This window comes from Herpailurus yagouaroundi, unplaced genomic scaffold (assembly GCF_014898765.1).
Source record: "Herpailurus yagouaroundi ecotype Mexico unplaced genomic scaffold, PumYag 165, whole genome shotgun sequence".
NCBI classification, from domain to species: Eukaryota; Metazoa; Chordata; class Mammalia; order Carnivora; family Felidae; genus Herpailurus; species Herpailurus yagouaroundi.
The window spans coordinates 11,366,666-11,389,603 of NW_024412406.1; the positions used below are offsets into that span (position 1 = coordinate 11,366,666).

General features: G+C 35.1%; 1 protein-coding gene across 13 annotated transcripts in view; it reads left to right on the plus strand.

Moving 5' to 3' along the window:
* The window catches only part of STAU2 (staufen double-stranded RNA binding protein 2), a 313,378-nt gene that overhangs the window by 132,441 nt on the left and 157,999 nt on the right, over nt 1-22,938 (plus strand). For all 13 annotated transcript variants that reach the window (XM_040487583.1, XM_040487582.1, XM_040487585.1 and 10 more), the window contains 2 exons: nt 7,005-7,136; nt 21,503-21,563. In XM_040487583.1, the coding sequence (XP_040343517.1) occupies nt 7,005-7,136; nt 21,503-21,563 (193 nt within the window). The remainder of the gene's footprint in view (nt 1-7,004; nt 7,137-21,502; nt 21,564-22,938) is intronic.

A 22,938-nucleotide genomic window follows, 5' to 3' on the forward strand; every position in this document is an offset into this window, starting at 1 on the left:
GCTTAACCGACTGCGCCACCCAGGCGCCCCTAATCTCCACGTTTCTTTATCTCAGAGTACCTAATATAGTATATGTATATAGTAGTACCTTAAAAAACCTTTGGTGTACATTTGCTGCCTTCCTGCTTGATTGAGAGCTAGCATCTTGGGCTTTTGTTGGAGATGAAAACTTCTGATGGGAACCTCAATATCCGAAGAGGGGGGAATACTTCTATGGTAGTAAGCACAGTACTGTCTAGATGTCATTAGGACCCAGAACAGTTTTATTCTAGTATTTTACTTTGTAAAATATGGGCGCTATTTTTCTTTACATGCTTAGCTTTAAAGAATTCTAGGAAATATTTTTAGAACTCTAAAACCTGAGGGGGGGTGGAAATCACCTAAAATTTAGACCTGTGTTAGGATGAAAACTGGCTTTGACTTTATTAAACAATTTTTTTTCTGTGGAGTATATTGAGTACCCCTTTTGAAAAAGGAATTTAGAATGTCTTAGGCCAGTTTCCATTTTATGGGTATTCATAAACATTCTAGTCAAATGGGAACATTTGGCTGTGCTTTTAAATGTTTTCACACTGAATTCATATTGTTTTTTCCCCTTCTGGAAGCCCCAGTGGATTCATTATAGTATTGCAGCAAGTTTATCAAAGTAAAGGCTTTTGTATAAACTACTTAAGCAATGTTATCATTTGTTATAATTGAATGTGGAAGTAAAATATCCAGAGATAATATGCTCATATTTATCTATCACCAAAAAAAAAAAAAAAAAAAAAGGTAAGTTTGTGTGTTATAAAGTAGATGCAGTTACTTGTACTGATTATTAGACAAGGAAAATCCCTGATGACATTATCTGGGTGTTTATTTCTAGAGTATATTTCTCAAAGCTTTTTAGGTGTTTATTTCTAGAGTGTATTTCTTAAAGCTTTTTATTATTTTAGAAAGAGGTATTTTAAGTTTTCAATGAGAAAATAATGACAACTACACCAAATTGTATATCAGCACATTCTATTATTATATATCATGAGTTAAGTTTTCTACCTCTGATTAAGGTCTTCAGGTTTTAAAAAATGCATAAAGCAAGTTTCATCTATTATATTTGTTTTTTTTTTCTTTAATGTTTATTTATTTTGAGAGAGAGAGCAGGGGAGGGGCAGAGAGCGAGGGAGAGAGAAACAATCCCAAGTAGGCTCTGCACTGTCAGCACAGAGCCCATTGCAGGGCTTGATCCTTTGAATGGTGAGATCATGACTTAAGCTGAAACCAAGAATTGGACACTTAACTGACTGAGCCCCCCAGTGCTCCTGTTTTTTTTTCTTTTTTTAAGAGAGAGAGAAGGCGCAAGTGAGCGAGGAGCAGAGAGAGAGAGAGAGAAGCGGGGCTCACCTGAAGTGGGGCTCATGTTATTTTTACCTGAAGTGGGGTTCGAGCTCACCCAATGCAGAGCTCATGCTCTACCCAAGTGGGACTGGATCTCCCCTGAACCAGGGTTCAAACTCATGAACCCATGAGATCACAAGCTGAGCTGAAGTCAGATGCTTAACCGACTGAGCCACCCAGGCACGCCCATCAATTTTTTTTGTGACTCATTGAAAGTGAATCAGTTAAGTCTGGTAAATGCCACTTTAGAACTATTTTTTTTTTTTACTTTTTTTGAGGACTTATTTAAATAATTTGTTTAAAGATAAAAACCTGGCAGTCTTAAAGTTATTGCATAGCAAAATAATTGAGCTTCTTTGTAGACAACATTTTAATGTAAAACTATTATTTGTAGTAATTTAAAAATATTGTGAATTTTTGAGGAAGATGGCTTATGAAGTTTACTTACGTACTTACTTGCTTACTTACACATTTACATGCTTTTATAATTATGTGACTTATTTTGTTGAATGTTCACTGTGTTTGTTAGCAAGGAATCAAAGTCCTTCAGCACAGTCCTCTTTTTCGATACTAGCAAATAACTCTGGGATAATTACCTGCAACCTTTTGAACCATGCCACCATGTCAACTTGTGTGAGGTGAGGGGTAGGAGAATGGGAAAAATGAATCTGGAAGTACCGGTTCTAGAAGTAAGTCTTGAAGGTGTCAGAATAGGTCAGATGGAAAGCTGGCAGATACAGATCCAACATGAATGCTGAGTCGGGAACAGCATTACCCAAGAGCAGGAGACTGGAGTCAAAGAGCATCAGGCCTGGGTAGATAAATGAGATTTAGAGATGAAGCAGCAAAAGAATTGAATGAGAGCTCGTGAGGTGTATGTAGCATGTCAAAACAGCTGAAACTTTTTTTTTTTTCTCCCCGCTGCTGACCGATCCTGCTTCCATTTACTTTGGCAAGTCTTTTGTCCCTCAGAGCAGTAGAGGAAGCTTCTGACGTAGCTGGCCTACTCTGTTAGCTAGCAAGCATTCCAGCAACAACACAGGGGCTGGTGAAGCTGGGAACTAACCAAACACTGGAAAAAATAACAGGTAGCAGAGGCCTGGCTCTAGCCAGGTACTCAAGCACATTATACCTAGGGCCTGCTATATTCAGGTCAGGTGCAGGCCAGCACAGATATGGGAGATAGTATGTGTTCACCCAGCTCCAGGGATCTGCTGTGGACAGTATTAAGTATTAGATCAGTGCTTCTGAGGGAAGTCCAGAGACTACTGCTGATTTGTCATAATGTGCTGGTTTCTAGTTTTAGAAGAAAGAGCAATGAAATGTTTCAAAGACAGTGCACAGATTTGAACTGTAACATTTGTGATAGTTGTTACAGAAACTCTGTAAAGAATATGTTTTCAGTGTTTCATATACAACTATGTCATTTAGTTCATCTTGACTTTCTTTGTCGTATAATTTGCACATTGTTTATACTTAAGTTCTTTAACCACTGTGTTAGAAGTACTTGGTTCACTGAAGCTTTAACGTGGTGATGGAAATGGTAACACAAATCAAACTGAAATAATGGTGTAAGAATAAATGGCAAGCAGTACACAAGTGTGGACACCAGATGGAAACTGGTATGTTCTGAGACAAGTGAAATAGCCAGTTATGCTTTCACCCAAGAGCCGGAAAACAAAACTGTGTGTAGAAGTGTCATGCTTTATATCCGAAAGCTGGATTAGTTGTACAACATACCAGGTCATTACGAGTACACAGTATATTGTAATTGTGAAATTTTATTAAGGTGGCATGAAACTATTGAAGCTAATTTTTTTTTTAAAGCAAAGCATAGTGACATCAAATTTTCATTTATAGATTGCCTGTTCAGCTTTCTTGCTCATTTTTCTACTAGCTTTAAAAAAAATTGATTTGGGTATGCCTGGGTGGCTGGCTGAGTTGGTTAAGCATCCAACTTCTGCTCGGGTCATGATCTCACGGTCCATGACTTTGAGTCTCGTACAGGTCTCTCTGCTGTCAGTGCAGGGCCTGCTTTGGATCTTCTGTCTCGTCTCTCTGCCCGCCCCCTGCCACTTGTGCTTGTTCACTCTCTCTCAAAAATAAATAAATATTAAAGAATAAATAAATAACTCTTAAAAAAATTGATTTATCGGAATCTGCTATATATTCTGGAATGTAAGTCTTTTTCAGTTACGTGGCCTTTCAAGTATCTCCTCTTGTGTTGTGACTTTCCTTTTTTTTTTTCCCCCCCCCAATTTTAGTGATGTTCTTTTGAGGAACAGAAGTAATTTTTTTTTAAGTTTATTTGTCTATTTTGGGGGTGGAGAGAGGCAGAGGGAAAGAATCCCAAGAAGGCTCTGTGCTATCAGCACAGACCCGATGTTGGGCTTAATCTCACAAGTGTGAAATCATGAACTGAGCCATAATCAAGAGTTGTATGCTTGACCAACTGAGCCACCCAGACACCCCCAGAAGTAATTTATTTTAATGCAGACAAATTTATGTGTCTTTTCCCTCATGTTGACTTTATAAGTGTAGACATCCAGAAGAATAATGCCCCCACCTTGTTTCTCTTCAATAGGATCTTGAATGTTCTTAGTACTTTGCATTTCCGTGTAAATTTTGGAATCAGCTTGTCAAGCATTGTAAAAATCATGTGTGGGATTTTGATGGTAATTCATTGAATTTATAGGTCAATTTGAAGAGAACTGATATATTGAGAATTAAGTACATGAGTATGGCGTATCTCTATTAGGTTTATCTTAATTTTTCTCGGTGCTTATTATTTTTTTATATAAAGTTCTTAAACATCATAGGTATTTGATTTTCATTCAATGTAAATGGTATCTTTTAATAATTTTCTACTTGATTGTTGATGGGATATAACAGTGCAGTTGGCTTAGGGCTCCTGGGTGTTTCAGTTGGTTAGGCTTCTGACTTCGGCTCAGGTCATGATGTCACAGTTCGTGGGTTTGAGCCCCGTGTCAGGCTTTGCGCTGACAGCTCAGAGCCTGGAGCCTCCTTCAGATTCTGTGTCTCCCTCTCTCTTTTTCCCTCCTCCTACTTAGGCTTTCTCACTCTCTCAAAAATAAATACATAAATAAACATATTTATTAGAAAAACATAAATTAGAAAAATGTGGTTGGCTTTTGTATACTATAATATACATTGAAAACTTTACACTCTCATAAAGTCTTATAATTTAGCTGTAGATATTCTTGGATTTCCTATATAAATATCATATATCCAAATAATGACAATTTGTTTTTATACTTCTAATTCTATGGTTTTTTTCTTGTCTTATTGCTCTGTCTAGGATTTGTAGTAAAATGTTAAATACTAGTAAAAATAGAGGGCATCTTTGTCTTGTTTCTAATATCAAAATTTCAACAGTAAGTATAATGTTTGTTGAAGTTTGCTATAGACTTTTTGCAGAATGCCCTATATCATATTAAGTAAGTTCCCTGTTTTTCTTAGTTTGCTAGGAGTTTTTATTATGAATGTATGGTGAGTTTTATCACATGCTTTTGCTCAATTTGTTAGGATATGTTTTGTCTCCTCAATCTGTTAATATAGCAGATTCCACTGATTGATTTTACTTGAATGTCGAATGTTAGACCAATCCTGCATTTCTGGAATAAACCTAACTTCATCGTGATTTTTCTTTTTATATATTGCTTTGTTCAATATACTATATTATGCAGTTTAAACTTTAACAGTTATACTTGGGAATGAAATTGGTCTGTACATTTTCTTTCTTAAATTGTTCCTGTTGGGTTTTAGAATCAAACTGATACCTCATTGAATAATTGGGGACTGATTTCTCTTTTTCTTTTATTATGTGAAGTTTTGTAAGGTTAGCATTATTCTTTCTTAAATATTAGGTAGAACTTGCTAGAGAAGCTCTCAGGAATTTTCTTCATGAACACGTTTTTAATTATTGTTTTAATTTTTTTCTTTTAGTAGTTATAGAGCTCTACAGTTTTGGGTTTATTCTGTGCCAGTTTTGGTAATTTGTATTGTTCAGGAATTTTTGTACTTTCTCTAAGTATTCAAAAGTTTTTAGCTAAAATACTCTGTATCCCTTATTATTTTTTAATTCTACAGAAGCTATAGTAATCTCCCATTTTCTTCTTATTTGTGTCTTCTCTTGCTTTTTCTTGATCAGTCTTAACTTTGGTTTATCATTTTATTAGTCTTTTCAGGGAACCAACTTTTGCTTTTTTTGAATTTCTCTATTGTATTTTTTCTTTATCCTTAATTTCCCTCCTTGTCTTTATTCCATTTTCTTTGGATTCGTTTTGCTCTAATAACTTTTTGAGCTGGATGTTTAGGTCATTACTTTCCTGCCTTTCTCTAAGCTTTTATGGCTATATATTTTTTTCTAGATCCTTTAGCTGCATGCTTCAGGTTTTGATGTATTGTATTTCCATTATTATTTATTTAAAATATTTTCTAGTTTTTATTGGGATTTTTTCTCTGCCCATAGATTATTCAGACTTAATTGTTTCATTTCCAAAGTTGTGCTTATCTTCTTTCTTATTTGCTGCTTTGATCATTTGTTGAGACCAGTGTATAAAAACAAATCCCACTGTAGTTGTGTATTTTTTATTTCTCCTTGTAATGCTATATACTTCTTGCTTTCTTTACTTTTAAAAAATTATTTATTTTTTCCTTTTTGCTTTCCACTATAATTTTTATATTTGCATTAGCTTTTGGCACATGCATCATTAAAAGCTCTACCCAATTCAGAAAATGTATATGTGGATATGAGATGGCTGATGTATATTTAAATACGTGTGTGTGTGTGTGTGTGTGTGTGTGTGTGTGTGTATACATCAATGGTTTGCAAAAGGTAATTGTGGAATAGTTCTAATAATAAAAAGCTGTTTATTGACCAGTTATGATTTATTCTACAGTGTAGTTTACATACATTTTCTTATTTAATTTTCAGAACAATACAGTGACATAGATGTATTACCGTTCTTTTATTGATGAAAAAAACTGAGGCTTAGAGATGTTGACTAATTTGAATCAGTTCATACAGTTAAGAAGTAATAGAATTGAATTTTCATACCCAGTTCTGACCTGGAAATCTTTGTTCTTAACCACAATATTGAATTAACCTTTGTATATTAATTTTTCTCAGGAACTATTTAATATAAACCTTTGTAAACTTGGGATACAATGTAAACATTGTTTTGAATTGCACCACCATGAATTTCAGTCTTTTAGTATATTAACTTAGATAATGCTAAATGTAGTCATAACCAACATAAACTCTGTTGTAATGTGAATTTTATTTTTCTGCTTATAGAAGTATTTTTGTTTAAAAAATCAAGTAACATAGAACTATGTATGGAAGTAAAAGTCATTTAAGATTCTATCGCCCTGGGATAAACCCCCATTGCCATTTTGAGGACCATATTGTCATATTTTTCACCACATATATTTTCACTTGTGTATATAATTTTATGTAATTGGGAGACTAGCTTAACTGCTGTTTTCATTTTGGACTGAACTTTACATTTGTGAATGCTAGAGAGCATAACACATTGCTTTTGGGTATTAAGGAGTTCTTGTTTACCAAAGCAATTACCACCCATTTCTTACTTTAATCCTACCAGGTCAAAGTAGGCAATGAAGTTGCTACTGGAACAGGACCTAACAAAAAGATAGCCAAAAAAAATGCTGCAGAAGCAATGCTGTTACAGCTTGGTTATAAAGCATCCACTAGTCTTCAAGATCAACTTGATAAGGTAAGAGTTAACTTTACGTGTGCATATACCTGTCCTGTCAGAATATCAAAAGCGATGAGCAAATCCATTGTTTTTTTGACTCTTAAGTAATGTGTTAATTAGTTTAAAGGTAGAAGTCAAAAGTTTTTTTTTTTTTTCCCTCAAGTCAGTACTCTATCTTTAAACATAGATTCTTCAGGTAGAAAGTAACATCTGTTTATGGGGTGTTATATATTAATATTAAGATGAAATATTATATTCTTATAATTGGCATATACTAAATATTGTGTATATTTTTATTTTTTGTATCATTGAATATTTTATATAATACCAGCTGAATAATTTTTTAGCTTATTGACTAGTGGCTTTTGCCAGATAGCCACAGTTTTTTTTTGTGCTTTTTAAAGAACACAGACTGTTAGCCTTCATTTCTGGAATACAGCTGCAAACACTAGAAATAAAGATCCTGAGTTATCCCTTTAGGGCAGGAACTGTACTGGACAGGCGCTCTATAAACTAATTTTTCTATTTACTTTATATTTAAAAGTAAACTCAGAGGGTGTTTATTTTCTGCCAAGACTTATGTTCATGGTCCCCTATTTCTTCTGCAGCAGTTAATGACATCATTAACACCTACCTCTGTTGCAAGAGAAGCAGAGAACCCCAAATTCAGGCCTTGGCAGATAATTTGGCAGAAACTGGCTTAATTTCATTTTGTATTGTCATTGTATCTTTGTACATGTAGAAATTGTTTTTATTAATATTTTAATAAATGAAAAGTCATAAAACCAGCTTAATAATTATTTCTATCAAAAACAATATACTTTTTTCCATGACATTTTCTCATATAAGGATTCTATCTTTTAGAGATATTTTCAGTTTATACAGGAATATGTTTCTGAAATTCAGAGTAAAAACAAAATCATCTATTAAAAACCATTGAGATATACTTTTCTTTTTAAGACAGCTGTGAATACCTAGGCAATTATTTTCAGCGATTAAGAATTATTTGTCTGTGTGGTATCGCTAGAGATTTCAATTCTGTTTTTATAACCTGGCTAGTCAATGCTTTTTCTTCTTTTAAAAGTATTTGTAATGTGAAACCCAACATGTGTTCAAGATTCTGTAGTTCTTATAGTGTGTATATGTTGTTTTAACTTAACACATTTATATTGACTTGAAACTAGTGAGTGATTTATAAAAATACGTCAAAATAAATCTCATAGGCATATATTTGTATGTTAAGTGAAAATAAAACAGAACAAAAAGTCAGCATTAATTTTTTTAATTTGAAAGACATTTTTTGTATACCCTTTGTATTATTGGTCAGGGTTCTCCAGAGAAACAGACCAACAGGATGTATATGTGTGTGTATGTATATATAATGTATGTGTGTATGTATATATATACGTATTCATACATCACTCACAGAGACTTGTTTTAAGGAATTGGCCCATGGAATTATAGAGGCTTAGCTAGTCCACAGTCTGAGGGAGAGGTCAGCCGGCTAGCGAATCAGGAGTTAAGTCTGAATCCAAAGGCATTCTGCTGGAGATTACCCTCTTGCTTCAGGGGAGGTCAACCTTTTCTTCTAGTTAGTTCTTCAACTGATTAGGGCCACCCACATTATGGAGAGAAATCTACTTTACTCAAAGTTCAGTGATTTAAATGTAAACCTTTTCCAAAAACACCCTCTCACAGAGCACCCAGAATAATGTTTGGTCAAATGTCTAAGCACCAAAGTTCAGACAAGTTGACACATAAAATTTCCCATTGCACCTAGCTAAAAGCCAAACACTTATAACTAAAGATAACAAGGTGACTGAAACCTGGTCCCTACACTCAAGAAACTAACCTTGGGGCGCCTGGGTGGCGCAGTCGGTTAAGCGTCCGACTTCAGCCAGGTCAAGATCTCGCTGTCCGTGAGTTCGAGCCCCGCGTCGGGCTCTGGGCTGATGGCTCAGAGCCTGGAGTCTGTTTCCGATTCTGTGTCTCCCTCTCTCTCTGCCCCTCCCCCATTCATGCTCTGTCTCTCTCTATCCCAAAAATAAATAAACGTTGAGAAACTAACCTTGTAAGTGTTAACAGGAGCGTTACTCATATAACAAAAATTATAGTATTCTAGAACCTACAGAACATGAAGATGAATCTGGAAAGTCAGGAATAGCCGAGACCACTATTTTTATGTGAGTTAAAGAACTTGAGGAATTATTAATTTAAGATTTGAATATGAAAGTGACACGATACGGTTTACATTCTTCAAAAGACAATCGTGTAAGTAACATAGTGAATGTATTTGAGCAGGATGAGACTGAAGGCAGAGGGGCCAGTTAGGAGGCTAGCAGAACTGTTCAGGTAAAAGATACTGAGTGTCTGGACTCAGGCAGTGGTGGAGAAAAGAGAGGGTAAAGATACCAGAGGTATTTCTGAAGTGTAAGTGATATGCTTTCAGTAGCAGATAATATGCATGGGGGATACAGGAATCAGAGGAGGAAAGAAAACCTGTAAAAAGGAAGAGAATGACTTTAAGAAATAGGTAGCAGTCATATGCTGCAGGGAGATCAAAAAAGGAAAGGACTGAATACACTGATTTGTCAATAAAAGATCTGCAGTGATTGTGGAGAAGCAACTTAAAAACCTGCAAAAGAGTTTTTAAAAAGTTTTTTTTTTTTTTTTAAATAAACAAGATGTGTACATGGCTGAAAGAATTCAAATAACACGAAAGAAAAAGTAGTCTTACTTTATCCTGAGACCCTTGGCTCTTAACCTCTCTTTTGAATAGCATCTCCCACAATGAGTTAATATTTGTACAGCATTTAGGATACTGTCTGAAATATAGTGAATGTTATATAGGGATTTGATAAATAGAAATAAATATCCTTATAGAGATACTCTATGCATATATACTAATATGTCCCCACTTCATAAAAAATTTCAGATTTATTGAGGTGCAGTTCAGTGGATTTTGACATATGTGTCTTTATATGTGTGTACACATTCTTTAACCACCACCAGAATTAAGATTTATAATATTTCTGTTACACCATAAAAGTTCCCTTTTGTAGTTAATCTCTTCCCCTCTCCTTAGGCCCTGGCAAGCACTGATCTAATTTCTGCCTATAATTTTGCATTTCCTGAATGTCATACAAATTGGATCATACATTAGGAAGGCTTTTGTGTCTAGCTTCATAATTCTGAGATTCATCCATGTTGTTGCATTTATCATTAGTTTGTTCTTTTTTATTGTTTGTTACTGTTTTATTCTTCACCAACATTTGGGCTCTTTCCAATTTGAGGCTATGATAGATTAAGTGGTTATAAACATTCATGTATAAGTCTTTATATGTGTGTATTTCTCTAGTGTATTCTTTATGTACATAGTTGTATAATAAGAACATGTTATAACTTTGTTAAGAAACTGTGAAGATGTTTTCCAGAGAGGCTTTACCATTTTGTATTCCCAATGGAGTGTTTGAGACTCCAGTTATTTCACATCTTTTCCAGCTCTTGGTATGGTTGGTTTTGATAGCTTTGATCATACTAGTAGGCATATAATGCTATCTCATTGGAATTTAATTTGCATTGCCCTAATAACTGATAATGCTGAATATCCTATCATGTATTTCTTTTCCATTCATATCTCTTCCCTGAAAAGGCTGTTCAAAGTTTTGTCTCTTTAAAAATTGGACTGTTTGCTTTCTTACTGAGTTGTAACAGTTCTTTACATATTTTGGACACAAATCCCGTATCAGATAAAGAACTCCCCTGCCTTCTCCTTCTCTTCTTTCCTGTCCTCTCCTTTCCTCCTTTTCCACATAGGTTATCCAATTGTTTCAGCATCAACTGTTTTAAAGATTAATGCTGTTTTCATAGAATTCCCTTAGGACCTTTGCTGAAAAGCAGTTAACCACATATTTGTGGGTCTGCTTCTAGATTCTCTGTTCTGTTCCATGAATCCCTATGTCTATCCTGAAGCATTACAACTGTATTTGGACTGTAGCTTTTTAGGTAAGGTTTGAAATCAGATAATGAACTCTTTCTTTGTTCTGTTTTTTAAAAAATATTTTGGCTACTGTAGAGCTTTTGCATTTTCATAGAAATTTTAGAATCAATTTCTACCAAGAAAAAAAAAGCCAGTGGGGAGGTTTTCTTTGGAATTGCATTGAATATATAGATCAATTTCACACAAATTGGTATCTTAACATTGAGTCTTCCAGTCCATGAACACGATCCAGCTCTCCCATTTTTTTAGTTTTTTAGAAATATCCCACAGCAATGTTTTGTACTTTTTCATAGAAATATCTTACACAGCTGTTATGTCTATCCCTAAGTACTTCATGTTTTTGGATGTGTTATTAATGGTATTAGTTTTTAATTTCAATTTCCAATTCTTCTTTTCTAGTGTATAGAAACACAGTGGGTTTTAGATATTGACCTTGTAATCTACGACATAGCTAAACTGAGTTATAAATTGTAATAGTTTATTTTGTAGATTGGGATTTTCTGCATTGATGATTGTGTCATCTATGAATAAAGATGGTTTTATTTCTTCCTTTCCAATCTGTATATGTTTATTTGTTTTGCTTTATTGCTCTGAATAGAACAACTGGTACAACGTTGAATAGAAGTAGTTGCTTGTTGAATAGGAAAGCAGATATCCTTACCTCGCTCCCCATTTTAAAAGGAAAATTATTCAGATTTCACCATTATAAATACCATGATGATTGTAGGTTTTCTTCATAGATACTCTATATCAGGTGATATTTCCTTGTATTCCTGCTTTATTGAAAGATTGTTTTTTGTTCTTTAATTATCAGTGCATGTTGAATTTTGCCCAGTGCTTTCTCTGCATCTATTGATATGTAATATAATTTTTCTGTTTAGTTTGTTACAGTGAATTTCACTGACATTTTTAAAATTTATGTAAAATATTTAAAAAATTACCATTTTAAGCATTTTAAGGTGAATATTTCGGTAGCATTAAGTGCATTCACAATGTTGTGCAACCATTACCACTATCTACTTCCAGAACATTTTCATCATCCCAAAGAGAAGCTGTACCCCATTAAACACTGACTCCTCATTCTTCTCTCTACTCAGCCCCTGGTAACCTCTGTTCTACTTTCTATCTCTATGAATTTACCTTTTCTAGGAACCTTCTGTAAGTGGAATCATACTATATTTGCCCCTTTTTGTCAGGCTTATTTCATTTAGCATGTTTTCAAGGTTCATCCATGTTGTAGCATCTATCAGAATTTCATTCCTTTAAAAAAAATTTTTGTTCATTTATTTTTGAGAGGTGGGGGAGGGGCACGGAGAGAGGGAGACACAGAATCTGAAGCAGGATTCAGGCTTTGAGCTGTCAGCACAGAGCCCGATGCGGGGCTTGAACTCACGAGCCGGGAGATCATGACCTGAGCTGAAGTTGGACGCTTAACCGACTGAGCCACCCAGGCGCCCCAGAATTTCATTCCTTTTAAAGCCTGAATAATATTATGTTGTATGGATATATCACGTTTTGTTTATCCATTCATCTTTTGATGGACATTTTGGGTTATTTTCAACTTAAGGCTATTGTGAATAATGCTGCCATGAACATTGGTATATAAGTATCTGTTTTAAGTCTTTACTTTCATTGTTTTGAGTATATATTTAGAAGTGGAATTGTTTGATCAAATGGTAATTGTACATTTACTATTTTGAGGAATAGCCAAATTCTTTTCAATAGTGGCTGTATCATTTTATATTCCCACCAGTGATGTACAGGGTTCCAATTTCTCCAAGTCCTTGCTAACATTTATACATGTGTGTGTCAGTGTGTGTGTAGATGTTTGTTTTTGTTTTGTCTTGTTTTTTAACCAGTAGCCATCCTGATGGATGGGCATTGATTGGTTTTTGAATGTTGAACTAAGCTTGCCTGATTGACATAAACCCCATTTGATCATGATGTATTACTTATGTTTTTGTATATTTGTGGAATAGATTTGCTAATATTTTAAAATATTTTTATGGCTGCATGTATGATCTATATTTTTCTTTTGTTGTTATATCTTTGTCTGGTTTTAGCATCAGTATCAGGGTAATGATTCTCATATAGTAAGTTTGGAAGAATTTGGTAATCTTTCTTCCTTAATTTTTGGGTAGAATTTACCAGTGGGGTAACCTTCCATCTGGGGAAGGTTTTCTCTGTGGGAAGATTTTAACTCTAAATTGAGTTTTAAAAAATAGATATAGGGCTCTACAGACTATCTACTTCTGCTTGAGTGATCTTTGGCAGTTTGAATCTTACAAGCAATTTGTCTGTTTTATCTAAGTTGTTGAATTTATTGGTACAGAATTGTTCACAACATTTCCTTGTTATCCTTTTAATAGCTATAGCATCTGTAGTGATATTCCCTCTCTCATTCCTGCTATTGGTAATTTGTTTGTTTTCTTTTTCTCCCTATCAATATGGCTAGGAGCTTATTAATTTGTATTCTTTTCTTTCTTTTCTCTCTTCTCTTCCTTCTCTTCTCTTTTCTTCTTTTCTTTTCTTTCTTTTTTTTTTTTTTATAAGAGAAAGAAAGTACGAGTAGGATAGGGGCAGAGGGAGAGGGAGAGAGAATCTTAAGCAGACTCCATGTGCAGTGTGGAGCCCAATACGGATATTGATCTTGTGACCATGAGATCATGACCTGAGCTGAAATCAGGAGTTGGACACTTAACTGACTGAGCCATGCAGGCACTCCTTTATCTTTTTCAAACAACCAGGTTTTGTTTCATTGATTTTCTCCATTTTTCTATTTTCAATTTTATTGATTTCTACTCTTTATTTTATCCTTCCTTTACTAGCTTTGGGTTTGATTTTCTGTTCTTTTTCTGGCTTTGTAAATTAGAAGCTAAGACTGTGGATCTGAGAACTTTCTTCTTTTCTCATATAAGATTTAATGCTGTATACTTCTCTTTATGTACTGATTTAGTTCTGTCCTACAAATTTTGACAAGATGAGTTTTTATTTTCATTCAATTCAAGATGTGTTATAATTTTCCTTTTGACTTCTTTCAAGTCATATATCGCTTTTGATTTTTTGTCATCTTCTCTTATTGTTAGTGTCTCCAGTTACAAATTTGGATTTGTCCATTTCTTTCAGTTTTGTCAATTTTGTTTTGTGTACTTTGAAACTTTGTTGTTAACACACACACACACACACACACACACACACACACACATTTGGCATTGTTATGTCTTTTTGATGACTTGGCCCCTTTATTACTATGTGATTTTTCTCTTTATTCCTGATAATATTCCTTCCTGTGAATTCTGCTTTGTCTTGATGTTAAATAGCCATCCCAGTTTTATTTTGATTAGTGTTTGCATGGAATATTTTCCTCCCATCATTTTGGCCTGTGTCTTTACATTTAAATTGCTTTCTTTTCATAAGAGACTCTTAAAAACTGAGAACAAACTGAGGGTTGATGGGGGGTGGGAGGCAGGGGAGGGTGGGTGATGGGTATTGAGGAGGGCACCTTTTGGAATGAGCACTGGGTGTTGTATGGAAACCGATATGACAATAAATTTCATATAAAAAATAAATTGCTTTCTTTTAGAAAACATATAATTGGGTCTTGCTTTTTAAAATCTATTTTGACAGTCTTTTAGTTGAGGGTAATTAGAACATTTGCATTTTTTATAGTTATTGATATGGTTGGATTTAAATCTTACCAATTATTTCTCTTTACCCATTTGTTCTTTGTTCACACTCTTCTTTTTGACCACTAATATGGTCATAGATTTTACTTTTCTGTATGCCTCTATGACCTCCAATTGTGATTATACTGTGTATGTTTCAAAGACCTCCTATTGTGGTCATACATTTTACTTCTGTATATAGTATAAAGCTTACAGTTTTTTGAGCTTTATTTTTTATTGTTTATTTATTATCACTAATTATGCTTTATATAGTCATCATTTTATGTGGTTAAAATGAGAAAAAAGCGTTGTATATTTACCCTAATTTTTACCATTTTCAGTATGCTTCATTTATTTGTGTCGATCCATATTCATGAATACATGTTCATTTGTGTGGATTTCTTTCTAGTATCATACTCCTGCTTATAGAACTTACTCTGCAACTACTTGTATTAATAAGTCTACTGGCAATGATTTCTCTCAGCCTTTGTTGGATGAAGAAGTCCTTATTTCATCTTCATTTTTGCAAGTTTTTTTTTTTGGCTGGATGTAGGATTCTGGATTTTTCTCTTTATTTCCTTAAAGGAGTCTCCCTTATATTTATGGTTTCACTTTCCATGGTTTCAGTCACCTGCAGTCACCTGCAGGTCTGGAAACTCATCAGAAGGTTAATAGTTGCCTAACTGCACATTAGAATGTCTAAGTCATTCACCTCACTTCATCTCATCATGTAGGCATTTTATCATTTCACATCATTGCACAAATAGTATTGTATGAGAACATATTTTGAGAGAAAGACTACATTCACATAACTTATTATAGTGTTATAATGGTTCTATTTTATTATTATTTTTATTGTTAATCTCTTACTGTGGCTAATTTATAAATTAAACATTGTCATAGGTGCATATGTATAGGAAATAACATCACATATATAGGGTTTGTTACTATCCGTGTTATCAGGCATCCACTAGGGAACTTGGAATGCATCTCCTGTGGATAAGGGGCACAACTTTACTTATGAAGATCTTGTTTCATTGTCTTTTGATGTGTGTAGCTTTTGATGTCATTTCTGCTGTAATTCTTACCTGCTCTTTCCTCCTCGTATATTTTTTCCCTTTGAAGGCTGTCAAAATTTTCCTTTTTCATTAGTTCTCAGCAGTTTGACTGTGATGTGTCTAAATATGATTTTTTTCTTTTTTCCTTTACCCTTCTATCTTCTCCCCTGTCCTTCCTCCTTCCATCCTCCTTTTCTTCCTCTTCTTCATCCATTTATTCTCCTTTTTGTATTTTTCCTGCCTTAGTGGTCTCTGAACATGGTATCTGCGTTTTGTTATAATTCAGTTATTTTGTCAAATTCTCAGCTATTATCATTTCAAATGTTTCTTATTCTTTGTTTCTTCTCTTCTGTGGAATTTACAGTTACACACTTGTTAGACTGTTGGTATTGTTTTGTAGCTCCAGTATTTTTTGTTCCTTTTAATTTTTCACTCTTTTTTTTCCCCCTGTGCTTCAGTTTGAATAATTTCTATTGATTTATCTGTAGTTTTACTGATTATTTGTTCAGTTGTATCCATCTGTTAATAATGATGTCAACATTCATTTTCATCCATGTCTCACCCCCAGGATTTCCATTTGCTTTTGTTCTATAGTTTCTATCTCTCTGTTGAAATTTCCCATATGTTTATGCATGTTGTCTTTTATGTTAAATCTTCTAACCTGTTAGTCATAGATATTGTAAAGTTTATTTCTTGTCATTCTAGCATCTGGGTCATCTCTGGGTCCTGTTTTCTTGACTTCTTTATCTTCTGACAATGGGTTATTCTTGTGATTTTGGATGTCTCATAATTTTTTAGTAAATGGTGGATGTTGTGTATTGAGAAATCACGGAGGCTGAGTTAGTATTTATGTTGAGAAATAGGCGTCTCTCTTCTGTCAGACAGGTAGTGTGGAGGGTGGCATCCATCTTGTCATAGTTGAGCCCATTTTGAGTTTTGTTGCTGCTGTCATCACTACTGACTTCAAATTCCTTTAGTGCTGGTATCTGTACTTTGTGTGGGGTGAGGTTTGGGGGTGGGTTTTTCCTCAGTGTTTCTGCTCTGCCCTTACATTTCAACAGTCCTTCTTCACTGTGCCAGGGGGTGAGGGCTTTGTGTATACTCTGCAGTCAGCTGTTGGTGCTTATTACTTGGTTATGAATGCGGTGGGTACGGGAACATAGTTCATGATTTTCTTGCCCAGCCTCATTCTCAGTCAGACTTTGTGTGCCTGGGTCTCAGAGGTGGGTTTTTATCAGTGTTTCTGCTTCCTTCCCCATGGTGGCCAAACTTGACTTTGGATCTGTGGGTGCTCTTGGGTGCAAGAGAATGTCCTGTCCCCTTGTCAGCATTTTCAGACCTATGCTTTATATTGGGGCAGGGCCTTGCTTTCAGGAGGGTTTTATACTCTTTTTTTTCCAGGGGCAAGTAAATTTTGCTTTTACTCCTTTTCCAGAAGCAACAAGTCTTTGCCTAAGCCTCTGGGGCAACAGAATTTCTTGTCCTTACCCCAGAGGCAGTTGGTATTTGTTTTTCCCCTTTCTCTAGTGGCTTGAGCTTTTGCTTTGTACAAAAGGAAAGTCTAAAGAAGTGTGTAAAGTTCCATGCTTTCCTCTCAGTGGCAGACATTCACCAGCTGCATACCTGCTCCACTGAGTGAGGCTCTCTCTGGTTTCCAGTTGTACCTCTGATTGTCTTCCTCAGTGTTCAGGAGAGGCCCATGGAAAAGAGCTTCTGCCAGACGATCCTGGTTTTTCTAAATTATTGTGCTAGCCCACACTCAGTCTTTTAGAATTTATTGGCATTTCATGTACTTTCTTCTCACCTGCATTGAGAACGTTCATCTCTTCCTTCCTTGCTCCACCAGTGTTGAAACACTTTGAGTCTTGCCTCTCCCCAGAGGGGTTTGTCACATACATTCACTTCACTTACATGCTTTACAATCTCAGATCTCTGATGGTTCAAGACAAGTTATGACTTTTTACGTTTCCTGGTGCTTTCTCATTGATAACGTTTCTACATTCTAAGGAAAAGTGGAACATTCTTTACACCTTTTCAAGGTATACTGTTCTTACATCTTGATTTTCTTTTCCACTCATATATTGGGGTTTCATTTATATCTTGGAGTTTGTTCTACATCAAGACGTAATTAACACATGCTTCATTTTTTTTTGTTTGTTTTTGTTAGAGAGAGAGTGTAAGTGGGGGAGATAGGCAGAGGAAGAGAGGGAGGGAGGGAGGGAGAGAGAGAGAGAGAGAAAGAGAGAGATAAAGAGAATCTCAAGCAGGCTCCACACCCAGCATAGAGCCCATGACCTGAGCCGAAATCAAGAGTAGGATGCTAAACTGACTGAGCCACCCGGAGCCCCCTTCACTCTTTTTTATATTTGATTATTATATTGGTCGAAGTAATACTCATATATGTATAAAAAGTCAAGATTTTTTCAAGATTAATAGTATAAAGGTTCAAGATTTATAATAAACAGAAATATGCTGTTCTGCCCTGCTACTGGCCATTTCTGCTTCTCTTTTTCAGAGGCAACCATTTACCACATGCTTCAGCTGTTTGTTCTATTATTTTTGTGTTGTCGGTTGTTCATATTGCTATTTCTAGATTTTTCATTTTTAGATAGTATCTGAGTGCTTGCTATGAAAAATGAAGACTTAACTCTCATACACATATTCCACATGTATACTTCTCTGCATCTTTCTAACTTACTCTTAAGACTCTGCCAAGTAAACACATCATGTAATTTTTTCATTTTTTGTTTTTAATCTTTCTTGGAGCTCTTTATCCTCTTCTAATTTGGGATGATTGATAGGTCCGCTGCAGATCTACTGTTTTGGTTCTTCTCTTCACCATTATTTTGAAAAATTTTTTTGCCTCTCTCCCTTGTTGAGTTGCCTGTTTTCTGGATGGTTTCTCTTGTTCTTGATCTACTTCCTTATTTTGATGGGCACATACTTTAGTAGATTCCCTGTAGAAGATACTTGAGAAGTAAATATTTTTTGAGATCTTGTAGGTCTGAACTCTTTTATTTCCCACACACTTAATTCATAGTTTTTCTGAGATATAATTCTTAATTGGAAATAATTTTTTCACGGATTCCTGAAGGCATTGCACCAGTGTTTTCTGCCTCCGAGGACTACTCTTGAAACTCCATAGCCTTCTGATTCTTCAGCCTATATATGAAACTTTCATGTTTTTTTCCCCTCTTTAGGCTTTTCTGACTTTCTTTTCCCAGGGATTCTGAAATTCATGGATAATTGACTTGATGTGTGTATTCTTTGGTAAATCACCTTGGGCATTTGGATTTCTTTTAACCCTTTTATTACTGGTTTTTTTTAACCAATGACCCCAGGGATAGGGGACCAGGGGAGGGGGCTGGAGGGGAAGTGAGGCCTGAACCCCACTGCATTTGGATTTCAATCTAGAGATAAATATTCTTTAAGTGGGAAATTTCTTATTATTTCCTTGGTAATTTCTTTCCTTCCATTGTTGCTATTGTTTCTTTCTGGGATGCCTGCTAGTCCTATGGATAATCTTCTGATCTTTCCTTCCTTCCTCCCTTCCCCCCTCCCTTCCATCTCTCCCTACTTTTGTTCTGTTTTCTAGGAGATTTCTGTAACTGTGTCTTCCAGTCCTTCTTTGAAATTGCTTACTTTGGCTATTGTATTTTTGACCTCCTAGAGCTCTTCTTCATCCTCAGAATATTCCTTTTTATAACCTCCTATTCTTGTTTAGTTGTTATAATATTTCTTTCATGCCTCTGGGAACTTTGAAAAATGTTAACCTTTTTTTGGAAGTTTTATTCTGTTCCCTGTGTTAATTCTGCCATTCCTTGTAGGTCAGAGGCCTGGCTTTTTCTTCTGAGGCCAAAATGAAGAAGGGCACTGGGGGTCTTCTCTTCCAGGATAAGTGTAGGTAGACTCTATCTCCTCATTTGCAATGTGGCCCATCACTCCCACCTACAGCTGTGCCAGGTGTTCAGAGTCTCTGTTTTAGCCTTTTCTAAGAGGACCCCTCTTAAGAAATCTGTCTTTTTGGGGTCAAAGAGGTGACCTGGAGATTTCATAGCACTTTGAAAGACGTCCAGTCAGTCTTCCTGTTTTCAGGTCCTTTCAACATTCATCTTTAGAAATACCAGGTGTGCTTTTAATTCCTGGGGCTTTCTGGGATCCTGGGGGCACAAATCAGTTTACTTTTTTGTAAGGTCTTTGTTGGCTTCTCACTCTTCAGACTAGTTTTAGCCTATTCACATCTGCTAGGTCAGTTACAACTTGTGTATCTGCTTTTCAGCTTCCAGACTTTGGTAGGCTTCTCTCTTCTGCTGTTGACTCCTTTCATATTCTGTTTGGGGGGGTAGGTGGGCAGAAGACAGGGAGAGAGAGTTTATGGACTATTGGGTTATCAATTTAGAGATGTTTGGGGAGAGACAGATTACTCTTTCTGTTCATTCTGTTATGTTTAAGAAGAAACCTTACAAAAGTAATTTTATTAGAGTGTTGGGGTAGAAATCAAAGAACAGTAGGCTTGAGATTCAGTTGAAGGTAAAAAATTAGACATAGGGAATATAATCTAATACTTAACCTTGGTTATAAGTAGAATAAAAGGAGGAATGAAATGCTAAATTTATTATTACCAATTTCAGCTGAGCCCTCATCTGCCTGAGAATCTGCATTCTTTTAATCTGCCTGCTCTTCCCCTCCCTTGGGTGACTCATTCCTTACTACACTTTCTTCAAACTATAAGTCTCTCAGTGATCTCGTATTGTGTAGCACAGAGAACGTGGAACTGGGGTCTCCCCAGATCTTCCATCAACATCCATCTGCATTTACGAACATTTACTCCTCCTCTGTCCTTCCACAGTGGTAATCTATTTGCTAGAATTGTATTTTGTGCTTATATGTGGAGTTAATCCATTTGAATGTTGGCATCTGATAATGTAAATATAAAATGCTGATTATAATAAGAATATGTCTCTTCCCCCCGAGTACTTTGTATCAATAATACCAGCTTCACACAAAGAGAACATAGCCAGTTAGACACTTATTAATTTGACTAAAATACTACTTCAAAATATCTTAGTTTCTCTGGATGTATTTTTATCTGAAACAGAGATCAAATCATTTGACAGAGTTTTACTTAAAGATATTACAGATTTTACTTAAAGTTTGGACTTAGTTTTCAATTTTCTGTGTATGTCATTAGCAATGTTGCATGACCCTAGTCGTAGAACTTTTACAGAACAGACACAGTAATATTTCTGTTGTTAATTTGACCTCAGGAGCAATAAAGCAGCTCTTTTAGTCACTTCAGTATTTGTGACGATTATTATTGTTTACTGTTTGAATAAGAATTGTTTACTTTTTAACCATCTAGATAGAGCCCATGTTGTATATGATACATGTACTGAATATGGGGCTTTCTTGATTACTTAAGTTGTAAATTTAGATGAACAGATAAAAGCAGGAGACATAAGAATAGATTCTCCTGTAGAAAAGGAAGAAATGATACTGTTCATACTAGTTACTTTTGTGTCCATGGTCCTCGCATCAGAGATAGAATAAGCAGAATAATTATTTGAGAGACTTTTGTCCTTGCTTTAGTTGATCAGTTAACTTTTTTCTTTTTGAATAAATCTATTTCTCTGTATTTAAACAATTGATTTAATCTTTCAGACAGGGGAGAACAAAGGATGGAGTGGTCCAAAGGCTGGGTTTCCTGAACCAACAAATAACAGTAAGTTTTCACTTTCATGTTAACTACACTTGATGTTCGTCATTGGTCCAGTGATTAGTCTGGCGCCGGGTATTTATTGGATCTGTTTGGGCCGGAGATGTCACATGGAAGACAAGGAAGTTGTGGTGTTTGCTTTCCTGGAACTGACAGAAGACATAAGCACTGAAGTTCTTAGCATGGTTTAGTCACCGCAGAGATAGTACCATTTACTCCACATGGTAATGATCTGATTTTTAAGTTGTTTTTATTGCAACATTGTTATAATAGAAAAGAATCAAAAAAGTAAAGCAATTATCTCTAAGTCCGTTATACGCTAAATCAACTGTTTCATGTTTCAGTTCTTTTTAGGTACACACACGTTTTTACATAATTATAATATACATGGAAGTTTGTACTGTGTTTTCATTTAACATAGTAATAAACATTTTTCACATTGTACTAAGTTGTTAGAATTTTTAATGTTTTATTAAATTTACATAAAATTGTGAGCAATTTCATTCCAATTATAGTGTCGTCAACATGTAAAAATCTCCAGTTTATTTCTTTTTTCAAAGGTACATGATCAAGCTGTGGAAGCTCATTTGTCTTTCTTTAACTTCTTCCCACCTCTCCCAAAAAGTATCTATTTTCCCTAATGTGACCATTTTACTGTAAATCGGTAAAACAAAATAGCCAGCCTGTGAAGACCCTATGAAATGAAGTCCTCAGTGAAGCCAAATTTATATCCTTTCTAACTCTGTTTCTCTTCCTTACAACTTCTGGAAGCTGACTAAGCCTAAATATGTAAATTGTCATAATGAACAGTATTCTTTGATATTCACAGCTTATCTCTTGATGTATAATGAAATTAGTCACAAACTTTTATCAAAGCACACTTCTGAGAATTGAATTCTTGGGTCATCAAAACGAGCCTCTTGAAAAGAATATTTCAGTGAGGTAATTGTATTCATGAGTTACTTTCTGGGAATAACTTAAATAATTTAATATGACTCTGAGCCTTTGGTCTCTCTATATAAGAATGATGAATGTGATAGGCTTAGCACATAGCCCAAGGGAAAAAAAAATGGAAATCAGTTCAGGACTCTCAGAAAGTTTGTGTTTAATTCCTTTGATGTTTGAATATACTGGTGTATGATTATTTGGTACAGGATTGTAAGCATTAAATTGATCTTGGTTATATATAAAGTACTTAGCATGGTGTCTGTTTCCTAGTAAGCACATAGTGATTGTTGATTTTCTTCTATGCCTTCTCCCTCCCTTTTTAAATAAAAATTACATAATTCTATGTAGGCTTAACAAAAATTCCATGGTTACACTTTTTATCTGTCAGACGTTTTTCATGAACAGTGTTATCTGTAGTTTGTATTGGAATAGT